The sequence below is a fragment of the Danio rerio genome, chromosome 10, assembly GCF_049306965.1.
Source record: "Danio rerio strain Tuebingen ecotype United States chromosome 10, GRCz12tu, whole genome shotgun sequence".
Lineage (NCBI taxonomy): Eukaryota > Metazoa > Chordata > Actinopteri > Cypriniformes > Danionidae > Danio > Danio rerio.
Window position 1 is genome coordinate 48,673,966 of NC_133185.1, and position 14,474 is coordinate 48,688,439.

At 34.2% G+C, this 14,474-nt stretch overlaps 1 protein-coding gene across 1 annotated transcript in view; it reads left to right on the plus strand.

Moving 5' to 3' along the window:
* The window catches only part of rasa1b (RAS p21 protein activator (GTPase activating protein) 1b), a 43,885-nt gene that overhangs the window by 5,129 nt on the left and 24,282 nt on the right, over positions 1-14,474 (plus strand). Inside the window, exons 3-11 of the mRNA XM_001921687.9 lie at positions 1,921-2,073; positions 5,192-5,327; positions 5,434-5,504; positions 7,578-7,695; positions 8,139-8,170; positions 9,309-9,361; positions 9,447-9,597; positions 11,966-12,044; positions 12,132-12,255. Coding sequence (XP_001921722.2) covers positions 1,921-2,073; positions 5,192-5,327; positions 5,434-5,504; positions 7,578-7,695; positions 8,139-8,170; positions 9,309-9,361; positions 9,447-9,597; positions 11,966-12,044; positions 12,132-12,255 — 917 coding nt within the window. The remainder of the gene's footprint in view (positions 1-1,920; positions 2,074-5,191; positions 5,328-5,433; positions 5,505-7,577; positions 7,696-8,138; positions 8,171-9,308; positions 9,362-9,446; positions 9,598-11,965; positions 12,045-12,131; positions 12,256-14,474) is intronic.

Consider the following 14,474-nt stretch of genomic DNA (forward strand, 5'->3'; position numbering starts at 1 on the left):
TGTTTCAAAGCTTACAGATAGATGGCTAATTTGTATGTCATTGACACTTTTGGCACTTTTTTGGAGTATTTTCATAAGTTTTGTTTTTTCCTGTAAATGATTCAATAAATATCGTACCGTGACATTCATACCGAGGTATTACCGAACCGTGAAATTCTGATACCGTTACATCCCTAGTATCCAGCGGAGTATCATAACTAAAATCTTAATATATAAAATAAAAGTAATAAATTACTGAATAAAAACTGAATAAATTAGTAAAATAAAAGTTAAAAAGTAAATAAACAGAATTAATGATGGGCTAAAAATCTGCAGAAATCTGCGGAAAATCTGCAAAAAATCTGCGAAAGATCTGCGGAATTCTGCGCGCGCAGATTCTGTGTGGGCCTACTTATATGGTACAGAAAAGACCTCTTATGATACTGTTCTGTACCTTTTATGGTACAATTCAAATGAAGGTACATAATTGTTCTCATAAAAAGGTACATTCTCAGAAATAAAGGTACAGGAGCTGTCACTGGGGCGGTACCTTTTCAAACGGTACATATTTGTACCTGAAGGGTCCATAAGGGTACTTCAGAGGTACTTTTTAGGTACATTTGGGTACTAATATGTATCTTTTGAAAAGGTACCGCCCCGGTGACAGCTCCTGTACCTTTATTTCTGAGAATGTACAAAAGTGTAGCACAACTCCTTCTTAGTTACATTATCTATGAAAATAAATATTACTGGAAAGGAAAAGTGATTTATGAATAATTTCCATATTAAAACATGAATCATCATTTAAAAGCATGTGTTTAAAGAAACTCATAAACAATAATTATTAAGTTCTATAATGCATTAATACAAAACAACTTGTAAAACATTTGTATCTTTGATGAAGGTACATTTTGGTTTCCCATGGTATAAATCATGTTCTTAAAGGTACAAACTGCAATGGTACAAATTTGTTTCTTTGTCTTAAGGTACAATTCTGTTCCATAAAAAGGTGCTGCCCCAGTGACAAGGGTTTTTTACCTTCTTTGGTACAACATTGTACCATTTGTTCTGAGAGTGTATATATATATATATATATATATAAATGTCGCAGAATAACAAATAATATGCATCCCTAAGTGTAATAGACCAAATAGGAACATTTAAAATAACATAACAGTGCAACTTTATAACGCATTAGTGTTAAAGTATAACACAAGATCATACATAATCTTGACAAGATCATACATAAAACGTTTGAGACCTGTAGAGCTGTGCATCGATTGATTTGCTTTTCAGTGTTTGGTCTTTCAGCAGTAAAAATTAAACAACACTGAACTGAACTAGTTTCTGTGATGATTGGGTTGTCGTGGTTCTAACCTTCGACCAAAAGCCATTCAACAATGCACTGGCCCCTTACGGCTCCCCCTGCAGGAGGATGGTCCCACGTCGCTCCTTCGGCAGAGCCTGGCCGGGTTCTGTGGAATAAAACCCATTACTAATCTCCAGGGTTGGGTCCCGGCTGCGCCGTACCGGGCGATGTCATGGTCCTTGATGTTGTTGTACTCATAAGGGGGTTTTGAACCACACATAGTCTGACCTGTAACCTAAGACCTTTTTGCCTTGGGAGACCCTACCAGGGGCATGAGCCCTCGACAACATAGCTCTTAGGATCACTCAGGCACTCCAGAGGATCTGGAGAAAGTGTCTGGGGAGAGGGAAGTCTGGGGTTCACTTCTAAGACTGCTGCCCCCACGACCCGGCCCCAGAAAAGCGGATGAAAATAAATGACTGAACTGAACTTCAACTCTGAAAACTGGACTGACACGGTTTCAGTTTACTATAACGTCTGTGTTAAGCTGCTTTGGCACAATCTACATTGTAAATGCGCCAGAGAAATAACGATGAATTGAATTGAACATAGTGGAGTTTGTGTCTTGACAGGTGGTATCATGGGAAGCTGGACCGGATGATCGCAGAGGAGCGTTTGCTTCAGGTTCGAGCGGCCGGCAGCTACCTCATCCGAGAGAGCGACCGGAGACCCGGATCATTTGTGCTGTCATTCCTCAGTATGACCAACACAGTCAGTCATTTCAGGTGTGTGTTTATCCCCCTCCACATGTTGGCATTGGACCATCACTAATGAGCTTGGGGTCTTTTTAACGACAAAATGATTGATGTGTAATTTGATTTGATTTTCTGATGCTTTCCAAGTGCTGTTTAATGGAGAGAAGGGTTTTTTTGACACATTTTATGCACAAAGTTATTTTGGAAACAATTGTTTTTGTCTTTGCCATGATGACCGTACACAGGGGCGCCGCTAGGGGGAAAAGTTAGGACGATTCTGAGGGCCCATACAATTAGATAGGCCCCAGAGACATTATCAAGGGCCCGCGCCAATCCCCCCCCAACGTTTATTTTGATTAAAATTGTAATCGTGATTATTCAAAGTGATTATCAGTGGCCCATATGATCAAAATGTTTTGTGTATATTTATGAAGGCTGCATTAATATAGCGCACCGTTGCTTTAAGAGCTGTGCATACAACAATCCCATTTATGGTTTCCTTTTCACATGACCTTTCCTTCTCAAGTCTTTGTTTAGACTAATAGTCAATAAGTGCTATGTTTTGACACATTATTTATTTATTTTTTATTTGAGCATTTATGCATGCAACTTACAGGTGCGGTATGTAAATTTGACAAGCAGAGGTTTAACTAGGCATTGCACACCTGGTTCAAAACACACGCAAGCTTGGGTTGCCAGATTGAGGACACCAACAGGAGCGAGTCTACAGGCTGATTTAAGTCATGTTCTAAATAAAAGCAACGGCACGCTAAGAAAAGGAACATTTTTCATAACAAAAGGAGTTTTTGTCCTATAACCCACACCTGATATGTATATTTTAGAAACGGCTTTTAATTCTGACAGGTGAAAAACAGAAAACTGATCAGCTTAGGTACACCTCATGTGCTTTATTCAGTGTTAAGTGCTCATAATGTGAGTTTGAATGCCATTTCACATGATATTCATTGCCATACTACTGAAAGCAGCAGCAGATAGTTCACCTCAGATCTGGAAAATAAAATAAACTGTCTGAAATTGAATTTTAGAGCTGTGACTCAGTGAAAACCAACACACATCAGTGATTCAGCATCTACATTCAATAATGTTAAAGAGGGATAATTTGTATTCATTAGGTTATAAACCTTAACATTAGGCTGGAGTGCAGTGAGTGCACTATACTGTGCTTCTGAATGGCTGCATTTACATTTCTGTCGTGTTTCGTAACGCACATGTTCAAAGCAGAATATCTGACTTCAGCGCTGTTTTTAATAATAATAATAATAATAATAATTCATTTTATTTATAAATGGCGCCTTTCTGGACACCCAAGGTCGCCTTACAGTAAGCATCATCAGTCATGCTAAACAACTTAAACATTACTAAAAACAATCAATGACCAAACAAGTTAAAACGCAATTTTTTCAGATAAACAAGAATGTTTACTGAGCATGTTTCTGCAAAATTTGCAAACATATTATGGTATTTTTTTGCTTTAGAAGAGTCAAACCTTACATACAGAAATAGGGCCCTATCATACACCCGGCGCAGTGTGGCGCAAGGCGTGGCGCAGTAGTCTTTTGGTAGTTTCAGCTTGGCGCAAGAGTTGTTTTGAGGCGTTGTGCTACGTTGTTTAAATAGCAAATGCATTAGCACTCATTTGTGCGCTCATAGGCGTTCTGGTCTAAAAAGGAGGCGTTCTGAGGCGGACCGCTGGCGCGTTGCTATTTTGAGAAACTATAATAGATTTTTCATTAGACCAAAACTAACCCGGTCTAAACTCCAGCGCAGAGTTGCGCCTCGCTTACACACTGCTTAATACACACAAGAGAGCAATAGGCAAATATCTTTACATATGAAAAAATGTAAATATTAAGGATATATATAGTATATAATAAGAATAGATATAGGATATAAATATAAAGGATTAAAATATTACAAAACATTATTTTCTAGCCCACATAAATATGAAAAATCACTGCTTTTATGTCTTCTTCATCTCGGGAGGCTTTTTCAGTTCATTCATAACAATTTGCTTTTGTATAATGTTATTATTATTAGCAGTATTATTTATTATATCCATATTTATATTTGTTTTATTAAAAACAAGCTTAGATTTGTCCACCTGTCAGGTTTTAGACCATATGGGGCACAGCATGTGTTTTAGGATATAACTCAGGTTTTTGAGCACATTTTGTTATTATTATTAATTTATTCGTTTGCTGGAAATTAGAACTGAATTTAGAAATAGTTTTGAAACGAATATTTGCGCTTAACAAACAAAAGTATTTATTTATAGACTAATTGATGTCTGTGTGTAAAGGTTTCCCTATCCAAGAGTGAAAGTGAAAGTGATCCATTATCTCTCATTCTCACGCAGTAGATGCTCTGTTTAACAGTTTTCTGTTAAAACACTGTTAACTGTTTGCTTGTGAAATGCTCATTTTTTCCACTTAGACTTACTTTACGTCCTGTAAATAGCGAATGCGCTCTTGGCGTGACGCAGCTGGCTCTTAAAGGGAATGGGAGATGAGACTCTGATTGGTTTATTCTCAAAACACACCTATAACTCATTAAGAAAATAAACTCAACCCTTTTAGACCCTGCGCCGAAGCGCAAGGCAGATTTCTCATCCTTAAATTAGCAAAAACGCGTCCTGACACGCCCCGAAAGCGTTTGCGCCTTGCGCATGGACCGTCAAAATAGAGCCCATAAAGTTATAAAGCAGTTATAAAAACTTGAATGACTCGAGTCGGTCAATAAATTAAGTCTGCCTCATGCTGCAAATGTCATGTTACAGTACATGTGTTTACTCATTTTTATGTGAGACCGCTTTGCAGAGGATCGAATGCAGACTGCTTGAATGAAGGCGGGACATGAAGCAATATTCATTTTATCTGGATTCATGTTTTTTCATAGACGTTAAAGGCCAAAATTAAAATCAAATTTTGATTAATTGCACAGCCCTACCGTAGCAGTTCTTACTGTTTTATTTTTAAGTTTTAATCCAGCCAAACTGAAAGAAGTAAGGCTTTCTCCTAAAACATAATAGGAAATCCTTTGAAAAATGTCTGTGCTCTGTGTAACAGCACTTGGGAAATATTTCTTGGGACATTTTTTCTTCAACTATATATATAATGATCGTTTGCAGGATCATCGCAATGTGTGGAGATTATTATATCGGAGGCCGTCGTTTCTCCTCTCTGTCGGATCTGATTGGTTATTACAGCTACGTGTCCTGCCTGCTGAAAGGAGAGAAGCTGATATCACCTGTCGCCCCTCCAGAGGTACATACACCATGCTAACTTTAATTTATTTGCATAAATTTTTAACAACAACAAAAAGATTAACGATGCAAATTGCAGATCTTAAATAATTATTTTGTTCTGCAAGCCTGTTGAAGACCGCAGGAGGGTGCGAGCCATTCTCCCGTACACCAAAGTGCCTGAAACTGATGAGATCAGGTGAGTAGATTACAATATATAAGAAATAGCTATAAATTATATTATATATAATTATATACAAGTAAAGTCGTGTATTTATTCAGCTTGCACTGGTGTTTATGCTTAAAAGAGTAGCATTGAAGACCGGAGTGAAGATGCTGAGTAAATTTAGCTTTCATTCTCTGGAATATATTGCATTTGACATTATATATTGTATATTACACAGATATTTTAGATTTGACTAATGTTTTGGAATATGACTTTTAGGGATGCACTGAATTTTCCCCCACACAACATTATTGGCCTAATTAAAAAAAAAATATATATATATATATATATATATTTTTTTGTATATTTTGTATATCACACATGCTCACCGGAAAAACTAAATGTGATCAATTATCACAACAGCAGGATATTCTTTATGTACTGCTGCCATGGTAACATTGGTAACATGTATAACTTAAATTATTGGGTTAGTATGAAGTATTACAAAATTACTTTGAAAATATAAAATAGTATTAATAATAATAATAATAATAACAATAATAATAATAAAATATAAAATAATTCGTGCTTGGCAAAAATTAATTGTGTTATATTAATATATATATATATATATATATATATATATATATATATATATATATATATATTGAAGTCAGTTTTTTTTAAATATTTCTTTATTTTTAAATATTTAAAATATAAAAAATTTAATATTTTTTCTTCTGGGGAAAATCTTATTTGTTTTATTTCGGCTAGAATAAAAGCAGTTTTTAATTTTTTTTAAACATTTTAAGAACAATATTATTAGCCCCTTTAAGCTGTATATTTCTTTCGAAAGTCTACATAACAAACTATTGTTATACAATAACTTGCCTAACTACCCTAACCTGCCTAGTTAACCTAATTACCCTAGTTAATCCATTAAATGTCACTTTAAGCTGTATAGAAGTGTCTTTAAAAATGTCTAGTAAAATATTATTTACTGTCATCATGGCAAAGATAAAATAAATCAGTTATTAGAGATGAATTATTAAAACTATTATGATTAGAAATGTGTTTACAAAATCTTCCCTCTGTTAAACAGAAATTGGGGAAAAAAAATTATTCAGGGGGGGCGAATAATTCTGACTTCAACTGTGTGTGTGTGTGCTTTTTAACTATCACATCACATCACATCACCTATGCACGCGAGTGATTATCCTGTCGTTCGGTATTTACATTCTTTTTTGCTGTTTTGCTCGCGCAAACACAATTATTTTTGTCAGTCGTGCTGCTTCTCAATTCTAAAATCACTTTTGCACGAATTTTGGGCCATTCTTATTGTCGAACCCTACTTTTAAGAAAACTACACTTTGTCGCAGATTTCCAACCAGCCAAAGTGGCCAGTGGAGGTGTCTGTCTAACCCACCAGAGCTGAAATTTACCCACTTTTGGCGGGTTGGCGGGTGTTAATGTAAAGCCTATATTTATATATTATACCTATATTACATTATATATATACATTATATATTATATTACTATGCATATATATTTTATTTTGTTGTATTTCTTTTTCATAGATAAAAATAGATACATAGATTTTATGTTGAATAGATTTTATATATAATTTGCATCAGTTACATATATATGTTATCTAAATATTAAAAACATTTTCTCAAATATATTAGGCATGCATGTGTGTGTTTAGATATACAAAAAAATCTACACAGTAAACGCACGTATATTGATGCAGTTTAATCTTTTGCTTAGAAAAAAATATATATATATATAAAAAAAATATATATATATATATATAAAAAAAAAAAAAAAATATATATATATATATATATATATATATATATATATATATATATATATATATATATATATATATATATATATACATACATATATATATTGCAAGGCATTTTTGCTCAAGTCTAATAAGAATATTTAGTTTCGGCTCAGAATTTTCATTTCGGTGCATCCTTAATTTCTATATTCAAAATAATCAAATTTGGTGAGCATGTAAGACTTGGCAAATACAGACACAAACCTCAGAAGTCAGTTGGATAAAAGTTCCCATAACTGGAGATCTTGTGCTCTCAGTTTCTTCAAAGGCGACACATTTATAGTTCATAATGAACTGGAGGACGGCTGGCTGTGGGTGACCAATGTCCGGACAGATGAGCAGGGTCTCATAGTGGAGGATCTGGTGAAGGAGGTGGTGAGTAGAAACACTGTTTACATTAAATTGATGGCAAAATTATTAGTCCTCCTGTGAAATTTGTAATTATTTTTTTAATATTTTCCAAGTGCTGTTAAACAGAGCATGGGCAAATCTCCCAGTTTTTCCTGTTAAATTGTTCTTATGGAGAAAGATATATATTTTAATATGTTTTTTTTATTGCCAAGGTAATGTTTTATCGCCATATGAAATCATTTTATCAAGCTACAGAACAATCCACTGTTTTCTAATGACTTGCCTAATTAACAAACATTACCTGGTTAACCTAGTTAAGCCTTTAAATGTCACTTTAGGCTGAATCAGTTATTAGAAATAAGTAATTAAAGCTGTTGTGTTGAAATGTATTGAAAAATCTTTTCAATAAAATATCAAATGTATGTATGTAGATTTATAACAGGGTGTCTCTGTTAACTCTTTAACAGGGGCGTGAAGAAGATCCACATGAGGGGAAAGCGTAAGTGTGATTCTTAGTTGAGTAGAAATGCAATTGTATATTGCCATATTTTCCTGAAAATAGGTTGGATGGATTCAAAAAACAGAAAATTTGCATTGATTTATAAGTCACTATTATGTAAAATTGGCTACCTGTAGCTCTAAATAAAACAAAATAGCTTCTTTTAGCTTTTCTAATTCCACAACAAATCCTATGTTTAACGGTGTGTAGGACAGAGCAATAAATAAAAGAATAACACTTGATTTATGATTAAAAATTGTAAAATATTAAATAAATATAATAAAATAGCATAAAATATTATAAATAATAATAATAATAAACAATAGTTTATAGAAACAAAAGTTTATAAAAGTAATAAACAATAATAAAAATTATCAAATAATAAATAATTATAATAAAATAGAATAAAATATTACATTAACATTGAAATATTAAGTTTATTAAAACAAATATAAAAATTAATAATACATAGTTATAATTAAATTTTAAATGAATAATTATAATAATAAAATAAAGTTATACAAAATAATAATAATAAATTAAATAAATATAAATACACATTAGTTTATTGAAACAATAGTTTATAAACATAATAAACAATCATAAAAATATAAAATAATTATTTATAATTAAATAGAATAAAATATGAAAACATTAACATTAAAATATTAAAGGATTATTAAAACAAATATAAAAATATTAATGAATAAAACATTGATTATACAAACATTTATTAACAATTATACAAAAGAACATTAATAAATAATAATAAACAATAGTTCATAGAAACAGTGGCTAATAAAAGTAATCAATAATATTAATACAAAGTCATAATAAAAATTGTACTTATTAATAATAATAATTAATAGAATAAATAACAATAAAGTAATAAACAATAAAAATAAAATAAGCCCATAATAAAATTAAAACTCTAAAACAAACAGATTATTTAAAATAAATGTGCTTTTAAAAGTGTGTCAGTCAAAAATCAAACAAATGGATTGATTTAAACATGTTTTGCTTGCTTGACATGAATTTATCATTATCAAAATTCCTTATGAATTTAGTAAAACAACAGCTTATATTCTGATGGATGTGTCATATAATATTAATGCACCATCTTTCATAATTGTTTTAGCTGGTTTCATGGCAAGATCAGCAAGCAAGAGGCTTACAACCTGCTGATGACAGGTCTGTCAGAATGAAACATGTACAGTATAGTAATAAACAGAGCAGCTGTTGTTCCTGATAAACACCTTTAAATCTCTCTCTCCAGTCGGGCAGGTGGGCAGTTTTTTGGTGCGGCCGTCGGACAGCACACCTGGAGATTATTCACTGTACTTCCGCACCACCGAGACCATCCAGCGCTTCAAAATCAGCCCCACACCCAGCAACCAGTTCATGATGGGCGGACGCTACTACAACAGGTAAAGACCAGTTCTGCAGGGTTTGGAAAGCTGTTTTGTGTTTTGGATGTGATGTTTCGTGTGGTATGTTTTTCTTTATATTAATGTTTGTGACTGTAAAATGTCGGCAAAGTTCAGAGATTATAGTGCAGGATAAACGGAGTTATTCGATATGTTGCCGTCCACCTATTTTGATGTGCATTTTTGGAGATGAAAAAACAAATGCCCACATGAACATGAGTAGGACGAATTTTATTTTTAGTTTAATTTGCATCTTTTGATGGATACATAAGTAGCGTATGGCTATCTGAGTAGAGTCATCTGATCAATCAGAATAGATTTATCTGACCAATCAGAGTTGAGTAGAGTCATCTGACCAATCAGAGCCGAGTACAGTCATCTGACCAATCAGAATAGATTAATCTGACGAATCAGAGTTAAGTAGAATCATATGACCAATCAGAGTTGAGTAGAGTCATCTGACCAATCAGAACTGAGTAGAGTCATCTGACCAGAGTTAAGTAGAGTCATATGACCAATCAGAGTTGAGTAGAATCATCAGACCAATCAGAACTGAGTAAAGTCTTCTGACCAATCACACCCAAGTAAAGTCATCTGACCAATCAGAGTTGAATAATCTGATCAATCAGAGTTGAGTACAGTCATCTCACCTATCAGAATAGATTAATCTGATCAATCAGAGTTGAGTAGAGTCATCTGACCAATCAGAACTGAGTAAAGTCTTCTGACTAATCACGGCCAAGTAGAGTCATCTGATTAATCAGAATAGATTAATCTGACCAATCAAAGTTGAGTAGAGTCATCTGACCAATCAGAACTGTGTAGAGTCATCTGACCAATGAGAACTGAGTAAAGTCTTCTGACCAATCACACCCGAGTAGTCATCTGACCAATCAGAATAAATTAATTTGATTAATCAGAGTTAAGTAGAGTCATCTGACCAATCAGAGCCGGGTATAGTCATCTGACCAGAGTTAAATAGAGTCATATGATCAATCAGAGTTGAGTAGAGTCATCTGACCAATCACAGCCAAGTAGAGTCATCTGACCAATCAGAATAGATTAATCTGACTAATCAGAACTGAGTAGAGTCATCTGACCAATCACAGCCAAGTAGAGTCATCTGACCAATCAGAATAGATTAATCTGACTAATCAGAACTAAGTAGAGTCATCTGACCAATCACAGCCAAGTAGAGTCATCTGACCAATCAGAATAGATTAATCTGACGAATCAGACACAAGTAGAGTCATCTGACCAATCAGAGTTGAGTAGTCATCTGACCAATCAGATCTGAGTAAAGTCATCTGACCAATTACAGCCAAGTAGAGTCATCTGACCAATCAGAATAGATTAATCTGACTAATCAGAACTGAGTAGAGTCATCTGACCAATCACAGCCAAGTAGAGTCATCTGACCAATCAGAATAGATTAATCTGACGAATCAGACACAAGTATAGTCATCTGACCAATCAGAGTTGAGTAGTCATCTGACCAATCAGATCTGAGTAAAGTCATCTGACCAATTACAGCCAAGTAGAGTCATCTGACCAATCAGAATAGATTAATCTGACTAATCAGAACTGAGTAGAGTCATCTGACCAATCACAGCCAAGTAGAGTCATCTGACCAATCAGAATAGATTAATCTGACGAATCAGACACAAGTATAGTCATCTGACCAATCAGAGTTGAGTAGTCATCTGACCAATCAGATCTGAGTAAAGTCATCTGACCAATTACAGCCAAGTAGAGTCATCTGACCAATTAGAATAGATTAATCTGACTAATCAGAGTTGAGTAGAGTCATCTGACACATCAGAACCGAGTAGAGTCATTTGACCAATCACAGCCAAGTAAAGTCATCTGACCAATCAGAGTCATCTGACCAATCAGAGTAGTCATCTGACCAATCACAGCCAAATAGAGTCATCTGACCAATCAGAGTAGTCACCTGACCAAAAAGTGCTGAGTAGATTTTTCTGACCAGTCAGAACCCAGTAAATTCAAAACTGAATTCAATCAAAACTGATTAGAGTCATCTGATCATCAGAGTTGAGGTGAGTCATCTAACCAATCACAGATACGTCATCTGTCTAATCAAAGTAGAGTCTCAAATCAGAGGAGTATCTGACCAATCAGAGTTGAGTAGAGTCATCTGACCAATCACAGCCGAGTAGGGTCATCTGACCAATCAGAGTAGAGTCATCTGACCAATCAGAGTAGAGTTATCTGACCAATCAGCTGATACTGCATTCTAAGAGAGTAGCACAATCAAATTAGTGTGTGTACATTAATATGTGTTAACTTTGGGAATGCATGAGTTTAATGAAACTTGTTTGTTGTTTTCTTCTTTTGGTTTGCACAGTATTGATGACATCATTGAACACTACAGGAGGGAGCAGATCGTCGAGGGCCACAGTCTTAAAGATGCTCTATCTGTGCAGGTATGTACAAACAAACTCCTGGAAAGTGCTGTTTCTTCATTATACTGACATTATTGTGCGTCTAATCCTAAATGTGTGATATCTCAGCACCAGGAGCAGGTGCTCACTGACATCGTTGAAGGAAAAGAAATCTACAACACCATCCGCCGAAAAACCAAAGATGCTTTCTATAAGAACATTGTGAAGAAAGGTTACATCCTGTTCAATAAAGGTATTGCAGTGTTTCGTTTCATGTTTCAACTGTCTGTCCCTCTTTTTGAAGATAGACCTGAAAAAGTACATTTATTTGTAAACCTAAATCTAGGTTTACAAATAAATGAAAAATACAAATATGGACAGTGTTATAGACTGATGCAATGAGCAAACAATAAACATAAAATTGTTGTAGTTTTCAAATAAACCATTCACTTTAGTTAATCAAATCAGTATTGTATTTATTAAATCATTTTTAAATGGTCAGTTGTGTTTAAAGAAAAGTTATGCTGAATAACTAAATGGTAACTTTATTTTGGTGTTGCCAGAGAAAATTTTGGCAGGGCATGTAAAAAACTGAACCACTGGCCTGAAGCAAGCTAATAGGACTTTTAATTTGCCATTAACCCGGGTTCATTGTTTTCGGTGAATTGTATGCCAATGCAAAATCGGCGCGTTTAAGGTCAGTTTTCTTTAGAAATCAGCGATTTCCACTGGCTGAGTGATATCTGATATAAAGTGGGTCTCAGATTGTACAAGAAGCACTGCATTAAATTACATTTCCCCCCGCCATGTCTTTATAATATGAGCATTTATTTTACTCTAGTATATTCAATGGAGCTTCTGCGCTACCCTGCCAATTCTGACGGGCACGTGCAGCTTTTTGTCTCGTTTTACACTTGAGCAACTAAATAAATACCCAAATTTGTTTAACTGATTGTATTTTAATTACATTAAAACATCAATGCTGTAAAAGGAACCGTATAAAATGGAAAAAAACTCACAATAACAGGTCACAGGAAGTTTATCAGTATGGGAACAGCACTAGCTTGGCATCTACTACATTGGGCCAGTAGAAAAAATCTACTGTTATGTTTACATAAAACTTCACAATGATGCCATCGCATAGGCTTTAAGTGCTTAATTTGAACTGCTTGTTTATATATCGAGTCAATAGGCTTCAATGTTGTTAAAGAGGCTTGTGACCAAGATGTTATGCAATACGTCAAGTGAGAGGATATCATTGTGTGCATGTATAATTTTTTGCAGTATGATGTGTTAAAAACCTTCTAATAAAAGGAAAACAGTTTAGACTTGGCTTAACTTTCTCACTCATATTTTTAACATGATTATTAAATTTTTAATTAATGTCTATTGTTATGCCATGATAAATTAATTCACTTTTTTAATAACTTTTTTTAATCTGCACCTCAAATGAATCCCGTACAGGCCTGTTTCTTATAAAGAAGCACATTCAATGTCAAATGAGACAGCTCAAGCCATCTTGAAATGCGTTGTAAAGCCTGGGTCAGTTGCTCACATGCCTGGCGCAGTGTTTTAGCTGACACATAGATGACTATGAATAAAGCAGCGTTTCACCCAACAAGTCAAAGAGACCAAATGACCACTTCTGGATTACCTTCTGCCAAATATCAACAGTAAAAACTGAATTTGCTGCGGTAGAAGAAGCTGCGTGAATCTTTTCTTTATTTAATAAATGACTTGCGCCTCAGAATTCAAATGCCGACATGCAATGAATACGTGGTTGGGGCGTGAGTAACGGAGCACAGACGCTTATGCCAGTTCTGGAGATCATTGATGATATAATATAATATAATATAATATAATATAATATAATATAATATAATATAATATAATATAATATAATAACACTAATACTGAAAAGGTTCAGGTGTTTTAGAATGACCAAATCAACTGATCAATTGAGATGTTTTACAGTGTGCTCAGCCTGCTGGTTTGTCCATTCACACATTTTTATCATTACATGATCTCTAATAACAATAATCACATGACTTTTTTTAATAACTGGAGGCTGGAATTTTTTCCGTAAAAGTGTTTCGATTGTAGTTTATGCGCATTTTTTCCATTAACCCGTTCGTTTTTTAACCTCATGTCCAAAATGCGCATAAAAATAGGTGGATGGAAACGTAGCTAGTGTAATGATTCTTTAACTGCTGTTGTCGGTTCCAATAGCCTAGTGGTTAACTGCGCTGACATATAGCACCCTGGTGCTCACGGCGACCCGAGTTCGATTCCCGGCTCGAGGTCCTTTGCCGACCCTTCCCCTCTCTCTGATCCCAACTATTTTCTGCACTATTCTATCCATTTAAGGTTAAAAAACCCAAAACAAATAATTGTAAAATTGTGCATCAGAAAGAAAGAAAGATTCATTTATTTAAAATAATTTTTATTTTAATTTTGTAATAATATATGATA